This window comes from Ornithodoros turicata, chromosome 2, assembly GCF_037126465.1.
Source record: "Ornithodoros turicata isolate Travis chromosome 2, ASM3712646v1, whole genome shotgun sequence".
Lineage (NCBI taxonomy): Eukaryota > Metazoa > Arthropoda > Arachnida > Ixodida > Argasidae > Ornithodoros > Ornithodoros turicata.
In genome coordinates this window covers 82458902-82477662 of record NC_088202.1, presented here as the reverse complement: position 1 = coordinate 82477662, position 18761 = coordinate 82458902, and the positions used below count along the sequence as shown (strand labels likewise).

At 46.8% G+C, this 18761-nt stretch overlaps 1 protein-coding gene across 2 annotated transcripts; it reads left to right on the top strand.

Annotated features, from left to right (window-relative positions):
* The first annotated feature begins 1921 nt into the window (after window positions 1-1921).
* On the top strand, window positions 1922-18728 carry LOC135383772 (signal peptide peptidase-like 2A). 2 transcript variants are annotated; one of them, XM_064613099.1, is made up of 15 exons: window positions 1924-2101; window positions 2398-2523; window positions 2607-2786; window positions 2870-2950; window positions 3036-3184; window positions 5795-5887; window positions 7972-8147; window positions 8217-8313; window positions 9392-9587; window positions 9692-9766; window positions 12144-12300; window positions 12515-12592; window positions 12694-12848; window positions 12928-13156; window positions 18380-18728. In XM_064613099.1, the coding sequence occupies exons 1-15, from the start codon at window positions 2042-2044 to the stop codon at window positions 18664-18666; spliced, it is 2139 nt and encodes a 712-aa protein (XP_064469169.1). In that variant the 5' UTR covers window positions 1924-2041; the 3' UTR covers window positions 18667-18728. The 2 variants fall into 2 exon arrangements, with proteins under 2 accessions (XP_064469170.1, XP_064469169.1); XM_064613100.1 differs by lacking the exon at window positions 12515-12592 and having other exon boundaries at window positions 1922-2101.
* The last annotated feature ends 33 nt before the right edge of the window (window positions 18729-18761 follow it).

Genomic DNA, 18761 nt, shown 5'->3' with positions numbered 1-18761 from the left:
TACGTTTCTAACACATTTGAATAGACAACGAACTGATAATTGGCACACCACATTCTATAGAACGTCTATTTATTTCACCAATGGACAGTCTATACACGCGTATTTTAGCCTCTTTATACATAGTAGGCACGCAGCCTGTATTAAAAATCGCAAGGATTTCTGACAAAAAAATACTTATCTACTTTCTATACAATTTCTATAGAACGTGATAGAGATCCTAACTACTTGCAAAAGAATTACTACTTAAACCACAGGTTTTCAGTACAATCAGAATTTTTCCTTCTGACATAGATTTTTTTCTTTTCTTTTTTTTTTTTTGTCAACCTCTGCCACCACACATTTCATTTTCTCCCGCCCCTTTCTTTGTTGGTTTCCCGGACTTCGACTAACGGACAATGGGTTTAAAATAGAAAAACAAATAAATAAACAAACAAAAAAAAGGATACCAGGGCTCCGAAGTTGAAAAAGCGCACCTAGAAAGGAAGTGACGCTTTCTCCCTAAGGAAGAACAGATACTATATAGTGTTTGTTTTGAGAGCTCCCGCGAATTCGAGAGTCTTGCTCGCCTTTAAGTCAAATCAAAGGGTGACGCGTCTAAGATTAATTCAACTACACACACAAACGACGGTGAAGTGAGGAGTAGCTTGGAGTATTAATTAACCATCAACATAATATCTGTGTTTCTTTTTTTGGTTTGAGACACTCACTAGGTCTATAGAAAATCAAGCATAGGCAGTGCCACACAATCGAGGAGTTCCCTCTCTTACTCGCAATAAACGGTCCATGTATAGACATTGTGTATTTCTATATACTTCCTACAGATACATGTATATACACAACTTATCGAGAATTTGTGTATATACATGTGTCTGCAGAAACTGTATAGAATGTTTATACAACTCGTGTATAGAAAGTAGAAAGCCGCACTGGTTAGAAAAATCATAGCTTGTCAATATGACTTCTATACAGCTTCTTTAGATTAAGTGGATAAAAAGTAGCAGTGGATGGAAACTAGATACAGTCTATAAAATGAAGTTAGGAATTCTATATAAAGGAGAAGCCAACTTTTGTAAGGGACCCTTACGGGCTATGTTTCTCTAGGTGGCGTAGGCAGCGAGGTGAATCACGTTTCTGGACCTACTGCTGGCAACAATATTTACATCTTCGAATGTGCGCACGGCAGCGACCTGTCGTCAAAAATATGTCACTGTCGTGTGGAAGCGCGGATTTTTAGTGATTCAGTAGTGAATTTCTGTTTCTGTGTTTGAATTTTTGCTGAAAAGCTTCACATAATAATTGGGAATAGGTTTATACGTAGGGTGGAGTAAACCTTTACGTGTGTGGCGAGACACGACTTGCCGCACTGCATACGTGCTGCAGCTTCCGGGTACGTGCGTGCCTGTAAAGGGTGGGGAATAATGGCGTGTTTCTAAGAAACTTTGGGGGGTTCTTTTCCTTCTTTTCTTCTTTTTTTTTTTGGGGGGGGGCTTATGCTTTAATGAAAACCGTTAAGGAACTAAAGTCCCTGTGGTAGCCCCTACATGTCGCCGAGCCAGCGTCAGCTTATGTCTCAGTTCAGCCCCTGCTACTCGGCATAGTTCGCGGCCCCAAGCCGGGAGGATACAGATAGATAGGGTGCCTCAATACTAGCTCCCACAGGGGGACCTAGTGTTCAGGCACCCCACACACAGAGGAATGAGAGAGCGCTCATTTCTTCAGACTTCCATGGTTGTGATCCCAATGTTTCTTTCCCGAAGCATATTTTAATGAAGGAGCAAAAAGGCAACTCAAATAAAAACTAAACATTTCTTAGGAAACGCACTCGGGTTGTTTCTAGGCGTCTCACCTACTTCAGTTAACATAGCTATGTGCTTTCTGTTAACCGAAAATATTTTCGTTAACATCGCTCTCGAAGTATACGGGAGCACGAGATGACAACAAAGCAAGCTACTCGTGCTTGCAGCTCGTTCGAGTCGGCATTCCAGTTCGTTACTCGGAAGCAAAGCCTTGGTTCATCGTGTCTTTTCTTGTAGTCCTCGAAATGTGTAGGCTCGTATTCCGCGCAGTGGTTACGTTCTTGTTCTTGATCGCTGCAGTTGAGGTAAGTAAGCTAGTGATTCAGTGGCTTTACACGTTCGTGGTCACACATTATACTGTTTGTGAACATAGCGCTGTCCTAAGGTAAATGACAATGATTCAATGAAAGGTAACTACGTTGCACGACTGTTGTGAATTCCGTCCGCGCCTGCGGCTTCCCACAAATCGAACCCAAACCATGCCTTAACATGACTGGAGCCGATTTGTTGCAAACGGCCGTAGAGTATCTCGCTGACTCCCACGCTCCGTTGTACATCGTTCCCTGGAGGTATCAACCTCATCATGCCTTTCTTCTCACAGGATGCGTCGGGAGCTAATCCCCTGGACATCGCCATGATTACTTTAAAAGGGGAGAAGCTGGAAGAAAAACATTATTGCGTATCGTATGTTCCGGCTATCAAGGGGATCAAAAAAGAACAGGAAGCCGTAAGTACCCTTATACTGATCTGATTTTACGTTTGTGTGTCATGTTGAAAGCAATCGGACAGGAAAATTTCTTTACGAAAAAGGTATTTCGACCGCTGGTAAGCCTAGTGAATGACTCCGTCTGCGAGTACGAGAAACGTGGTTTGGAAGGCAAAGCTGTATTGATCGAACGCTGTTCAAATGACACCAGCGACGAGATCGTAATGAAGCTGAAATCCGCGAAAGCTTCAGCAGCATTAATACTCTTCACTTCAAAACATCAGGTTTGACACTTTCCTCTGAATTTCCAAATTTTGACTGGTTAGCGTGCTGTTTATTTTGTTAGCTGCGAATTTTCGCTTTATAGGCGAACGAGACTGAGACAAAGCTAACAAAAGTAGACATCTCGGTTGCTTTTGTGGTGAATAAGACTGGCTACGAAATAGCGGTATGTGACCATTATTTGTGAGTCTAGGGGAATACTGGTTCTCTGACGGCAGACAACACGATTCTATGAACCCGTTTTTTCTTAGAAGTACGACTCTGACCACAACAGCACGTTGTACGTGAAGCTGTTTTCCAGGCCTGCTCTATTTGATTGGAGTTTTGCAGTGATCTGGTTGCTGGCGGTTTTCACTGTAGTCTGCGGATCCTTCTGGTCCGGAGTGGTGCAGCACGCTGAGTGAGTACCGCATACTTGTTTTGGGATATACCAGTTCCATCCGGAATGGCAACCATAGCGCGAAAGAGGGTGCGCAGAAAGTTGCGGGGATTCGGTATTAGTCATCTATAAGTTCTAAAGTCATATCTTGCCGCCGATATATTTTTCAGATGGTCCTTAAAGGGGCACTAAAATGCAAAAAAAAAATTTCTCGTCGAGTGAAAGATATTGTCACTTTGCTACCAACAGAAAATGAACGGAATATGCTTTCCTTTTGAGTTGGTGTCAAGGTAACAGGGTCTTTCATTCTGTAACCCCTATGTGTCATATCTGGAAGTCGGCAAAATGGGCCACTCTCTAGGAATCTTACAGCATCAGCGTTCGGATGTTTTCACTATACTGTAGTTCCAACACCCAATAGCAGAATCCTCTCAGCTGCCGCCGGTTACACTAGGGGCATGTGCCCGTGTAACGTTCTACCGTGCACGCTAGCGAGAGCAGGCTGCTCTGGCTTGCAGTATCCCGCGGGATGCATATTTGGATTCCATTGACATGCCCTCGTCCTCCCTGTTCATCCTGATGTGTACGAGGGTGGTTCCATAAGTTTCCGGCCCGACCAAATTTTAATAGTCGTAGAGACGAACCCCACTTTTCGACATAGTCACCCTTAACTTCGATGCACTTTTGACACCTTTCAACCAGCATTCTTATACCCTTGAAAAAATAAGCCCGAAGTTTTTTCCGCAAAATGCTGGAAAACTGCCTCTTGCACCTCGCGATCGTTTTGAAATCTCCGTCCTCTGAGGTCCCTCTTCATGTTTGAGAACAGGAAGTAGTCACTCGGTGCCAAGTCTGGACTGTAGGGTGGGTGGTGGATTTCTTCGAAGCCGTACTCCTTCAGTGCAGTTTTGGCAACAGAAGCCGTGTGGACAAGGACGTTGTCCTGGAGCAACCGAACACCTCGACTCAACCTGCCGCGCCTCTTTTCCTTGATGGCGTCTCGCAGTCGGTGCAGGAGTGAAGCATAATAAGTCGCATTCACTGTGGTGTTCCTCTCTTTGAAGTCGATGAGGAGGATCCCGTGACAATCCCAAAATATTGTTGCCATGATCTGTGTGGATTGTGTGACCTTGGCTTTTCTTGGGGGTGCTTCTCCTGGTTTGCGCCATTTCATCGACTCCTTTTTCGAAAGGGGATCATAGTAGAGCACCATAGTCTCATCCCCTGTGACAAGTGACTTCAATGCTTAGCCCAGTCTTTTCCCCAGCGAAAGTCCCTCTTTTGTCAAGAATTTTATCACAGCGCGGTACTAGATTTTTTTCCATTTTAACTGACGAGTGCACCCTGGCTGTTTGAAATGCCGCTCTCCAACCGACAAAAGCATTGAGAGGGTTGAGGGTGGTGCTTCGGCCCTTCAACAGATGGCGCCACGCGTCCTTAATCGCATTTTCAAATTCGCGCGCATTTTCTATTTCGGGCCGGAAACTTATGGAACCACCCTCGTATCATGCTCAACGACTGTAGTTCTCAGGGGTTCAGTGTTGAACCGGACTCTCGGGAATTACGTGCAACTGACAGGGGTAAGACATAGGCCTACGGGCCTACACAGGGGTACATCCTTGGGCGAACACTGGATGGACGGGCCAAAAGCACGGAGTCGGCCGCGCGCATATCTCGCGTAAGGAAGCCATACGACTTACATTCACTGCGAGTGTTTTTGGGTTTGACAGGACACATCCGAGTGTTAATTAAGGATTATGACACTAAAACTAAGTGGCTCACGCAGTTAAAGAAAGACGTACAGTTTCAATGGACGGAGAATGCGAACCGGCGTATAAATTCTTCGTTGAGAGGGTGTCATCAGATTCTGTACTTACGCTACCTGACTTCACGTTGCCATTCGAGCTCAAAACCGATGCATCACATTATGGCACAGGAGCTGTGTTGTACCAAAGGCGATCAGGGAACCCCAGGGGCCGTCAGTTGAGTGTAGAAGGCACCATTCCTCCTAAAATGTTTCCCCCCTTAAGGGTGTTTTCTTATAAACACTAATTATAAGTGTTTTATGAGGTATACACCTAATTCCATGGCGTAAAAAGCAGGAGTGCGCCATGTGACAATCATGTGCATAAAAAAAGTGTAAAACTATTTACAGTGAAGGGTGCATCTGCATGTGCACGTGCATGCATATGCGAAATACACCGTTACACCTTTTGAATTGGAGTATCGTTCACAAAATACACTTGGACAAATGGTGTTTTGAAACGAACATACTCCTAGAAAAAGTGTTGCTCTTTGCTCTTTGCACTGTAAAGAGTGCGAAGAGTATTTTAGAAAACACCCTTCATTCGGGTGTAAAGACAACACCAAATAGGTGTGCGTCATGGGTCCAGTCATTGAGACCAAAAAAGTGGAAAAAGTGTACTGTGCACGCTGATATAGATGCCACGTCTTGCGCAATAGATGCTGAGCTTCTGCCCATATAGTACAGAAAGTGTTGCTTCCTTGGTCACGAAGGATATCTCTGCGCCCAAAAGAAACCAAGTGTTTCTTCTCCCACACGCCTGTTTAATATCTCATCTACCTCACAAGAGGCATTCCTAGTTTGTTGTATTGCTCGTTTTCTCTCAGGTATCAGCCAAGGACTAAAAGCAAGGGCAAGAAAAAGTCTAGGACTGCTGGCAATCCTCCGCAACATGCGAGCGATGTTGACATCCACCAAAGGTAAATTCCCTCACTGTAAACCATGTTAGCATATTTCGCTCACTGCCGTCGGCGAGATGAGGCGCTAACAGCATAATGTAAAAAATTACCATTTCGAACAGCTGCTAGTGGTTTGCTGTCTTCCGGAGTTTCAAGGGCATATAACATGTAGCGCGCCGTGCCTAATGAAACGTCGTGTCCTCAAATTCTTTTGGCGTTTCGAAACCTCAGATTGACCAGTATTCATTTTGCTGGTATACATCTCGCAGCTTGTCACAAAGGAAACTTACCACACTACCATTACACTAAGATTATTAAGCAGTAACTGCATACGACGATTTCTCGACGGGAAAACGGCTTTTTCTTCTTTCTTTCTCACCTGCACGCCTCAAAAAACTTTCTCACCGGCACGACAACCCGACGAAGAAACGGCGGGACGAACCGCATGCATAGATTTCGACGGCGGCGGACCTTATGGCGCCCTAGCGGTCGTTTCGGTAGCCCGTGTTAAATATTCACTTGAAATTAACTGCTGTTTTGCTAAGTTAGACAGTGGCAGACAAATGGCAGACAGGTCAAGGCATATTCGCAAAGCAAGCGCTACAAAAGCGCCCTCAGACAGCAGCCGGCGGGCGACAGCATGCTTCCCAGTTCCCAGGTTGGTAATACCACGCGCATCCAAAATGCCCGCCACGTTCACTCGTGGGACGGTAGCGCATGGAGCCGTCTTAAGCGCTACCCGCATACGACAAATTCTCGACGGAAAAACGGCCACCGTCACCGTTTTTTCCGGTGAGCCGTAGCGAGCAATGGGAACTTCACCGATTTCTCGACGACAACGGTGGACAGAAAAATTCGCCGAAGAGCAGAAGCAGCCGCTCGACGGCAGCCAATAGGACCGCTCCAGGCGCTGTCGTTCCACGAGCGGATGTACCGGACCAGTGGCGGGCATTTCGGATGCTCTATGGTTAACCTGGGAACTGGGAAGCATGCTGACGCTCGCCCGCTGCTGTCTGAGGGCGCTTTTGTAGCGCTCGCTTCGCGAATATGCTTTGACCGCAAGAACTTCTGCTGTGTGCCACTATAACTTTTCTGTGTGTAGGAAAACATTTATCAATTAATTTGAAGTCAAAATTTAACACTGAGTAACGAAACGCCCGCTAGGGCGCCAGCGTCCGCCGCAGTGGAAATCTGTGCATGCGATTCATCCCGCCGTTTTTCCGTCGAGTTGTCGTGCCGGTGGATTAGTTGGCCGTTTTTCCGTCGAGAAATCGTCGTATGCGGTTACCGCTTTATTGGCTGCCGTGGAGCGGCCGCTTCCGCTCTTAGGCGGATTTTTCTGTCCATCGATGTCATCGAGAAATCGGTGACGTTCCCATTCCTCGCGTCGAGTCACCGAAAAAAACGGTGACGGTGGCCGGTTTTACGCCGAGAATTCGTCGTATGCGGTGACCGCTTTAATGTGAGTTAGTAGAAATCCTCGCGAGCTGGAATGCAACTCCAGGTTCCGGATTTGAAATTGCATGTGTTTTCATTTAATGCCTAACCCGCTTACGCCCCGCTACCCGCTCCAGAGTCGCACCCGCACCCGACCCGCTACGCGCACAATACCCAAATTTGGTCCCACACCCGCTGTAATGTGCTGTCCATTTCATGCAACATCTGTGGTTCGCGCATTGCGGCGTACGGTCTGCTGTCTGGTGACGGCGTAGACAATGCTAAATAGGACGGACATTTTCCATCGCTCATACATCTTGCTCGCAACAGGGGATTGCAGGAGGCAGTTTCCTGTAGGTTCGAAGAGAGCTTCCTTTCGGCAACACGCGAACGACCAGTCATTTGCTTTGATGCTCAAAAGTTGATGAATGGGCGCGTGAAAGATGGCAAACCGGTTACCATGCCAGATATGCCGCATAAGTTTCGTGTACTTTTCAGTCTAGCAACGTTACATACGTGGCTATAGGAGATATGCTATTAGCGTCCACTTGATGATGATCCCTTTCAACATAATATCTGCATCCAGATCATTTGCGGGTGGGGTGTATCATCATGCGGAATATTCTGCATCCACAAAACTGAGACGTGATCAATGTCCACTTCCGCAGGAAGGCTGTCGACGTTACCGTGGGCGTACCGCAAGAGAATTTGGAATTCGCAGAGACTCTTCATGACATGGACGAGGGTATTTCAGCCCCCCCAATTTCGACAAAAATTATCATCATGTTCGTGGTTCACATGTGTGTCATGCTGCTGATGCTCTACTACTTCTTCCGGTACCTCGGTGAGACTTCTGACCTTCCTTTGATAATGAAACTCGACCGAAAAACTTACTGAAGGCCTTTTGTTGCAGTGTACGTAATTATGTTCATGTTTGCGATGGCTTCATCGGCGGCGCTCGTCGCCTGTCTGGAGCCTCTTGTCCGTCGTATCAATATAGGAACAAGGAGGCAAGTTTCGCACAGTACGCACAGTACGCACAGTAAAATAACCGTTCGAGGAAGAACTCTTGCTTGTCCGTATTTCAAAATTGGACGCCAGGACATTCTTTCATTCTCGAAGATAGGAAAAACTCTCGGAGAACGGTTATTTTTCTGTTTGTAGGGTTGTGACTTAAAATAGGTTTCGTAATGCAGCCAGGTCGGCATTCATCAGGCTGTGTAATTAACGTGTTGCTTCGCCCTGTAATGACTGTACGATGAACAATGTGTTGGACAAAAGCATTTGTATTCGTGCAACTGGAACTCGAGGAAACCTTCTTCCTCACCGCTTACTCAACACTGGCGACACGCAGTGTTAGTTGCTGTGATGGTAGTTCCTAAGCACGAAATATACGGTCATAAGGTTGTCTCCGTGTGTGGTGGAACACTCGTTAAAACCCCCTTGCAAAAACAGTTATGGTTATTGAAACAGTTCTGGAATTCGTACCCTTCACCTACAGCGTACTTCTCTCCAACGTTTACTTCGCGTACAACTGAGAAACGGCAAGGTGAAATTGATTGCGATTATGGAGAATAAGGAATAAGGAACTGAGAAAAGGCAAGGTGAAATTGATTGCGATTATGGAAAAATGTCAGGACCAGGAGTTCTGGAATTTTTGTAATGGGGCGAATGATGTCCAGAAGTGTAGGCTCCAGAACGAACAGAATGACCGGCACTCGTCCAGCCCAGTATTGTCCCTTCGGAACGTACTCGTGGTATCGCGAGAAACCTGCCAGAGACGACGTTCGTATCGAGGGTGGATGACAGTCGTAGACATAGATAGGAAAGCTTCAGGGTAGCGAATAAGGAATGCAGTGCGTAAATACAAGTGTAAATTCTTTAGTCCTTTTTTAGTACAACTCTTTAGCTACATATGTCTCTCTACATATCTCTTGATGGAAACGGAAATAAAAAATAAAATTAGGTTTTCCGGCACATAACGAACGTGTTCATTTTAGAACATGATATTTATTTTGTTGGTTTGTGTGTGCATGCTTAATGGGGAAAGAATGAAAAAGTTGTTCATGTCTATAATGTGTTATATAGGGTTCCAAAGACTCTGGCGTTCTGCTGCCAAACGCCCATGGAAGTCCGTGAGGTAGTCCTCCTGTGCATGAGCTTCAGTGTAGGCATCACGTGGATTATAATGCGGCACCATGAGTACGCCTGGGTCTTGCAGGACTTACTAGGCATCGTGTTCTGTATCAACATGCTCAAGGGCATTCATCTGCCAAACCTCAAGGCACGTTGTGGCGTACCGTTAGTGCATGGTTAATGAACTATAGTGTTATGATGTTACTGCTTGCCCTGGTAATATGCGCATTGCCATTTTTTGTCTGCATGCAGGTTCTGAGCCTCTTGCTAATGCTGCTCTCTGTCTACGATGTGTTCTTTGTTTTCATCACACCATTCCTATCCGCAGTAAGATATAGTGCGCACCACAATTTTCCGTCTGTTTGTCTCGTGCTACCAGTGATTTATCCTGAACCTCCTACATCCCCCAAACATCCCCAAATCCTTGGCAACATGCCGCTGCCTTTCTTTTCTGTGCACCCCTTACAGCATGGCCAGAAAATCTGCACAGGCGCTCCTAAAGAGACGGCTTCCCCTAACATCACATGCGCAGTCAGGGAAACATTACACACAGGCTATCATAGAAAAACGCGCCTCCCGTCTGATGATAACCAGCGTTGAAGGACAGACTTGCGCTTATCTTGAAAGCAGATTTCTGCGTTGCTTTCAAAGGACAGGGTTTTTGGGTATTACACGCAGAGACGTTACTCCTTACTTTTCTGGCTTTACACGATGGAATGTATTAGGGGGAAGTACTTTGTATCTGTCCGCAAGAACAATGAACAAACATGTAAATGTCAGTGGTTGTAAATGCCGTGAATTACCTAATGCCTAATTTCTGGTAATTCACGGCTTTGCGTCGAGAGACAACTGTGATCACGATCGACGCCACAGTGGTCGGTCTGTGGGTGAACTTTTCCCACCTGAGGGTTCTTTTACACGCGACAAAATCTCCACACATCGGAGACCACATATTTAAACATCCCTTGCAGACGCCGGCCCCTCTGAGGTCTCGTTCTGTGCCACCCTTTGCTGACGCTCTCATCTTCGCACGAACAGGAGATAATTTAAATAGACAGATCATAACTGGGGCTCGGCATCTAACACGTTTTTCTGATTTTCGTTGAAAACGTTTCCGTTTAAACGTTTCATACGCCGTTTAGATTAACGTATAGTCCGGAAAACCTTTTCTTATGAAACGTTTAGAGGAGTACAGAGGGCAATCCAAAAAAGTTTCAGACTAAGACGTCTGATGAAAGTGTGTGTGTGTCATTTTACCGAATAGCACGAAAGGTTTTGATGTGTGCAAGTTGTTTCCCAGAAAAAAACTCACATAAACACTCCCCGCGTTCACCCTTAACTCGTCCAAGTATAACGAGGATGAGGAGGTATGATGCCACGTCACCGATGACGTTATAAGGAGAACTCCTTCTGGTTCGCTGGTCAGTGGGGGTCAGCGCCTTGTCCCTTTGCCGCCGTAAACCAGTTTTGCCAGTTCTCCCGGAGAGTTGGGGATAGAATGAGAGGCGGGGAGGAGGAGGAGGAGTGTCGTTGGGAGGAACCCGAGAGGTCTGCCTGCCTGATTAGGCGGCATGTTTCTGGGGAAGGGAAAGATGGTGGAGAGGAGGAAAGGGTGAAGTGGAAGACCGAGCGGAATCCGCTCGGGGGGAGGATAGCTGCGTCCACGGGCCGACTTCAGGGGAACTGTGCCGGCATACGCCTATTACACATCTGAGGGAAACCCAGGAAAAACCCCAGACGGCACAGCCGGCCCGCGGATTCGAACCGCGGACCTCCCAGTCTCCAAGCGCACGCGTTACCGCTGCGCCACCGGAGCTGGTAGAATGAGAGGCCGAATCATTACCGAACCAAGAGAAAGGCTTTTTCAGAACCCCGAACAGCCGAGTAGCAGACGACAGCGGAGTAGCAGACATTTCTCTAGACCAATCAGCGAGCATTCTCCTTATAGCGTCAGCGCGAGGTTCCATGCAGATCACAGGCTGGTACTACTCTTCACCACCGTTGCGCACGGTCGCTTTTTGCGGCTATTTTAAATTCAATTTCTGCGATAATCATGACTCTGTGGTGTGAATTATTTCGCATGGTACATCTTACTGGCCTACGTAACAGATTTATAGGAAGTAAACAGGGTGTTAAAACTGACTTCTGTGATACTTTAAACGTTTTGTGTAATGCGAAACGTTTAAACATTTTGTTAATGCGAAACGTTGAAACGTCTTTAATGTGAAACGTAGCGTTTAAGCGTTCTGTTAAACTGAAGCGTTTGAACGTTATGTCAAGGTGAAGCGTTTAAACGCCTTGTTAATACGAAACGCAACGCCTTTCGAAACGGATAGCTATTTAAGCAACTTCTTACCTTTATTAATGGGAAACCTGGACGCGCCAGGCGTTACGGGGACAGACAGAAGTTGTCCTCGTTATGCCTGGCGCGTCCTTGGTTCCCATCAGTAATTACCAACTACGCCACTTTCTCACTGTCGTATAGTAGCTTATTACTCCAGTTCATATTTGGCTTTTAAGCAACCCTATTTGTGGTCATTTTCGTCGTCACAGTTCAAAACATATCCAGCTTGTAATGGCGGTGACAACCCCCGTGCTTGCAGTTCTGGATAAACCATTGCGTACTACTATCATCCTTCGTCGCCTTCTGCCGTGGTGTGGCCTGCACACAACGTACATACAATCCTCCTTTTCGCACTTTTAGAACCGCGAAAGCGTAATGGTGGAAGTAGCCAAGGGTGGAAGCTCCACTGAGCAGCTCCCGATGGTGATCAAGTTCCCGAAGCTCAGCAAGAATAAGTTCGAGCTCTGCATACCGATGAAATTCTCGATCTTGGGTCTTGGAGACATTCTCGCACCTGGTATTTTTAACATGGAATTTATTTTCACTGTTATTTGCTACAGTCTTATTTCAGATTTGCATCCTTCCGATTTACCCTAATATTCTAATTTTAGACGACTAATTTACGTTAGTTCATATGTTATTAGGTCTTATTAACGTGAATTCTACGCCCAAACCTCGTGTACCTCTTCAACGTAGAAAGTCCCAGTAAATTTTGATATCTGTGTGTACAGGGGTCATGATCTCTTACTGCCACGCATTCGATCTTCTGGCACTAGGGAAACGTTTCTACTTCTACATAGGTTGTGTAGGTGGGTAGGAACGGATACCTTGAAACCGTTAGAGCACGTGTAGCAGTGTAGCAGAGAAAGGCTTGTATTGTTACTAAGCATACCTTGGCGTGCCGTTTCAGCTTATGGTGTTGGTATGGTGATGACGTTTTGTGCGTTGCACCTGATGCAAAATGCCCAACCCGCACTTCTGTACCTGGTGCCATGCACGATTACCCCTACAATATTGATTGCCTGGTACAGAGGCCACCTTTACTCCATCTGGAACGGTGTTCGTGTAAGTTCTCAGCTCTATAACGTTCAGCACCGAATGTACAAGACGTTTTACTGTGGCCGTTTTCAATTTTTGGTATCAGTTATCCAGCTCAGCAGCACCGGCGACGAAAGATTCTGTGCAAGACAACGTCGTTGCGAAAAAAGACGGTGAAGGAGAACCGGATAAGCCCCGTGACCCCTCAATAAAGAGTTACAGTAGAGGAGTGTCACCAGTGAATTCTGAGGCGGAGCTCCTGCCAGGTGCAGAGACAGATCGTGAATCGACAGTCAAGGCCCGCCAGAGGAAGGGCAAAAGGAGGACCAATAAGGGTATGCACAACACCATGCTACTATGTAGTCTATTCCCACGTACCATAACCCAACATATTGTGGGCTGCGAACAATAATCCCGATCTTAAACGCAAAGCGCAAGGTGGAAACGATTACCACGAGCCTGCCAATCAAAAAGTGCAGTTCAATCTGCTGAACAAAATACGTCTCGCCTGGCTGTACTTTGATGTGGCCCATTGCACTGGATAGCATAATGCTACATAGAAAAAGCCCAGTCGATATCCATCTATCTGCCCCCTCGCAACACACAGTACTTCCAAATCATTTGTATAGGGTTAGCGCGAAATCCGCATTTTCGATCTTGTAACCTCACTGATAAGCATAATTGTTACATGTAGACAGCGAAACGGGTGTCGGAGCTCATGCTTACAGCTTTCAGGCAGGAAAGCATATCGAAGTTCTGAACCCGGTGCCTGTGAACAGAGACGCTAGCCCCACTCGGTTTATGCTTCGCAAGACTTTAATAAAAGTCTTGCGAAGCATAAACCGATATCAATTCCGATGACGTCTCCGGTCCCGGTCCAGTTTGTAGTTGTCGACAACTTCAGCTATGATGCAATTTTGCGCATGGACTTTTATGCTCCACGAGGTGCGCTTTTTGACTGTACCGCCGAATGGCTTCACATATACCCATTTTTGCAGACGGACTTCTGGGAGGGCTCCATCACACCTCCAGCATGAAGTGAAAAGCTTAGTTAAGACATACGATAGTACTTCCACCACAGTCATCTGTGTGGTGGTCACCACGGTAGACTGTCCGATAATCTACGGCTACAACTCCGCCGACACCGTAACTGGGCCTGCAAGCAATTTGCAGGTTCAGAAGAGCATCACGTCGCAGTACAGTATCGTCAGTCTTGAATGTGGCCGGTCAACCTCTGGCTCATGAACACATGCAGGATGCAATTCAGAACTCCTCCCCGAGCGCATTGTTGTGGCATCGATGTCGATGCCGTACATGAGGCCACGAACGACAATTCGTCTGAATCGCGCGACTCCGGAACTTCTCCCTCTATCGTTGGCAATGTGATAGAGGAGCAGCTCTGCCACAAGTTCTTGCTATGCTCAAGGACTACAGCAGCATATTCTATTTTGACCGGAAGCAGAGCCGTACATCTCTGGTCAGGCATCCCACTGACACTCAAATCACCGTCTCCATCGTCCAGCCTGCAAGAGATGTTAGACAACAACGTGATAGAACCGTCCTGCAGTCCGTGGACTGCACATGCTGTCCTTGTCCACAAGAAAACTCCTGTTGGTGTTTTTGCATAGACTTTCTGAAGTTCAAAAGGTCAACGGACACACTTACCCTATGCCACGTATTGATGATGCCCTTGTTTGCCTGCAGTGAGTGAAATTCTTTCTTCCATTGATATGCGTTCTGGATACTGACAAATTCAGGTTTACCCTAAAGATGCTGAAAAAATTGCGTTTGTGACCCCCGACATGCTGTTTCAATACAGGGTAATGCTTCTGGGCTCTGCAACGCACCAACATCATTCAAACGCATGATTGACAATGTTCTCGGCACATTGATATGGACATCATATTTCTTTGCTACATCGTTAACATTGTCGTATTTGCCTCGCCGTGCCGGTATCACCCTCAACCATAAATGCCGCTTTGGCTGCTGCCAACTAATCGTCAAAGGCCACCTATATAGTATGCCCAGAAGAAATTCGATCTGACCCTAACAAAAATGAAGCCGTTACCAATTTTTCCGCGACCGACGTCAACGAAGACGGTTCGCATCTCCCTTTGCCTCATACTTCCGGGGATTCATCGAAAATTTCGCTGACAAGGCATCCCTTACACAACCTGCTGAAGCAAGGCACGACAATCAATCGGAATGCCCTCGCAAAACGTTATTTAGTTGTCTGAAGGCCGAACTAACTTCATAACCTCTGCTACGCCATTTTGAGCCACATGCGCCAGTTGAGATGCATACGGACGCCAATGCAGGGCCAAGCAGGGGCGGATCCAAGGAGGGGGAGGAGGCTCCTGGCTTGGGTACCATCGTACACACTACCTAATCAACTGAAACTCTATGTAACGACAGTAATCAAGGGGGTTAGGATTCCGAATCCCCCTAGATCCGCCCCTGGGTACGGGTTGAGGAGCATTATTGACAGAGCGTCCAGATGATAGTAAACACCTTGTTGCCAGTCGCTGTTCAAATGCCGCCTAACAGACCTATAGCGTCACCGGAAAAGAGTGCTTGAAAGGACTGTCACATCCGTCTCTGATGATTCCGAAGCTATAGTGCCGTTTGCCCGTTTCACTCCTCTTTCATAACTAACAATAACGCTAAAATCCGACGCGAAAAAGTAGGTTCTGCGCAATTTCAAATTTTGCAGAAGACTGAGAAAACGTCAATCGGACAACTACAATGAGGGAGCGGCCGGAGGGCGGGTGGGACGGCGTCTGCAGATCGTGGAGAGTCTGTGATCGGCTTGTGGAATGTCACTGCTGGGCTAGCGTCGTACGTGTTCGTACAGCCAGGAAGTTAACAGCGTGTTTCACGCAACATTAAGCCTCAGAACTGGTCAGCGAAAGTCGTCGTATTATCTGGGGATTGTTCACCTAGTACTTCCGTCCGTACCTCCATGGCAAGCATTTTAATGTAGTCACGGACCACCATGGCCTGTGCTGGATAGGAAGTATCCGTCTGGAAGCTCGATGGGCCCTTCTGGCGAAGTCTTCTATAAACCGGGTCATAAACGCTACGACGCCAACGCTTTATCATGGTCATCTATACACGACTTCGCTTAACATGTCAGCTCCCGCGAACCTGAGGCCCCTCGAAGACCGCAACCTACCGCAAGAACAACGGCGTGATGCCACTTTACGTTCCATTACCGCGCAGCTTTCAACTTAGGAATATTGACGCTCCCAGAACTTCGTTATCTGTGGTTCCTACTTTTCAAGAAGAACTTTGGTCCTCTCGGCTGTCTGATTGTCATACCACGTCATCTTCGCCACAACCTCCTTTGATATATGCACAACGATGCAACTGCGGCCACTTACGGTCATCTACACACTAAATAATTTTACACCTTAAAGGGTGTAAAAGAACATGTGCATGGCGCACACCTTTTTAGGTGTAACGGAACGCTCTCAAGAAATTAAGGGTGTAATTGTATGGAAGGGTGTAATGTAACGTGCAATCCATAGAAGTGGCAACTGGAAATTATTACAGCTTCACTGCGAAAGTATAGGGTTTCTAGTTTTTACAGAAGGTACGTGCTTGATACTTTGGAGTGTCATTGTGGCTATCTTGGCATCACTCTTCGATCACAGCCATGTAAAATATTCTTTAAAAAGCCAAGAATATACTTTTCTCACAGTGAACTTTTAATACTTTCTAGGTATACTACTCAGCTGTAACCTGTGTGAAGCACAAATACGACATTGCGGACACATGTTGCACAGCACACACATGTTATAGGTGATTGATGTGGATATATGGGGGCATCATACACATAAGACACAATCACAGGAACTGAATAGTTCACGCAGTTTATATCACAACTTGTATCACAAGCTTAAGTTCTGAGTACCACAAGCACTCCAACACTGCACAGGAACAGGAATACATTTAGCCTGTGTAATGGAGCCTGTCCCACCTCAAAATACACCCTTTGTTGCACCCTCATCACCCCCCCCCCCCCATGACAATGTCTCATAAAAACGTGTAATTCACAATAGTTACACCCTCGAAAATTTTCAAGCCAAGGTTCTAGAGTGTAAAATAGGTGTAATACATGAGAATACACCAATTTTACACCTTTAAAGGTGTGAAAATATATAGTGTAGCGTTTCTTCTTGCCTGGGATGCCACGATCAGTTCCCACGTACGTACCCAGTTGCAAGGATTGTCAACGTCGCAAGCACATGACGTATACTTGCACAGCGATTACTCCAGCCAATTCCACATTTTCCGGAGTCATTCCAGCGTGTTAGTACTGACCGACCTTGCCGGACCATTCATCATCTACAACGACGGCAACCAATGGATCATTGTTTGTGTTGGCTACCATACTCGATATGCAGAGACGAAGGCACTCTCCACTGCTACGGCATCCGACATCGCATCGTTTCTTCTGGACCAAATGATATTGCGTCACGGGGTACCCAGGTATGACCCAAAATGCAACCAAGGTAAATGGTGCAACTGCGTCACGGAGAGCCTGAATCGTATACTCTCCGACATGAAACCTATGTGCGTCGACGCCTCCCGTGCCAACTGGGACACTGTCCTACCGTTCAACACGTACGATTACAATACGTCACGTCACGGCATCACTTCGCTCAGCCTAATTTTTCTCCTGTTCCTGTACATCGGTGGTGGCTACGTCACCGAACGGATGAGCCGAACCTATAACTACTTGACCCAACAGAATAGATGGGCTCAGTACGACGCCACCCGCAGGAATGTGGAGTACCACACAGGCGACCTTGCCTGGTTGTGGAAACCAGATCGTAGCGTTGGCCTTTCAGAAAACCTCGTGCGTCGAATGAGGACATTGTGCACGTCTCCCGCCTCGAACCACACCACAGCCCCTCTGATACCTCCTCAGAGGGGTATCGTTACATCGAAGCGTGTGCCGGAGCTCGTGCCTAGAACGCCGGTAACAATATATTTAATCCTACGCTTAGCAATATCACAGGGCGTAGAGAGCGTGTAGCCCTTTCTCGGTATGGTTCGTTTCAGGGGCGCGCCTTACGCGACTTCCACCGATCGTGGATGGTGCGTACCATCACCGATCCGCGAAGCTACTGGTCCGTCGATTACCAGGGCTGCAACGTGCTTACTCAGGTCACGCACCATAATATGTGGATATCGTGACTGTCATCCTGCAAACGATACGCGAGCAGTCACTGCAGTCCGCAAAATAGCGGATTTCTATCTGGAGTTGCTTTGAGGGCGGTGCGGACTTTCGAATACGATAGAGCTCTCCACAGCCAAAGCCGCGACTACGCCTACGCCTTCTTGCGCACAGAGGCCGGGCACGTGAACAAGTCAGTTCGTTCATAAGGTAATTGTTAGGTAAGGTTTGAAAAGTTTAAATGCTACGTCAACACGGTGTGTGCTGCTCACAATGCCTGCACATTACATTTCTAGTTGCGACCGAGTACGACTGCTTTCTGGTGCTACTCTTCCTCAGAAGTATCTAACAGAGCTCAACGCTACTTTTGCAGATACAGTCGCTCAACCTCCAGAAGGGTCTCCTGGTGAACGGGAAGAATGTCGGAGTTGCCTGATACCTCTAGGGTCCCCCGCGTCTCCGGGCGGAGATAATACTCCATTCTTAAGTCCTGTCAAGCTAAGGGATACTGCAGCACTGGACCCTGAACCAGAGGTTGTGCCATCAACGTCTCGAAGGAGGGTCCCAGGACATTGGGACGGATGCTCACCACGTGTTGCCACTTCACATGGCAATAACATGGAGGCCATAGCAGAACCTCCGTTTCCTGTCCCACTTTGAGTTCGGTTCTATTTTCTTCCACGCAATACAAAATACAGAATATAAACTTGCTAAAAATGTTCCATGTGTTCCATGTTGTCTAAGGCAATCCACGC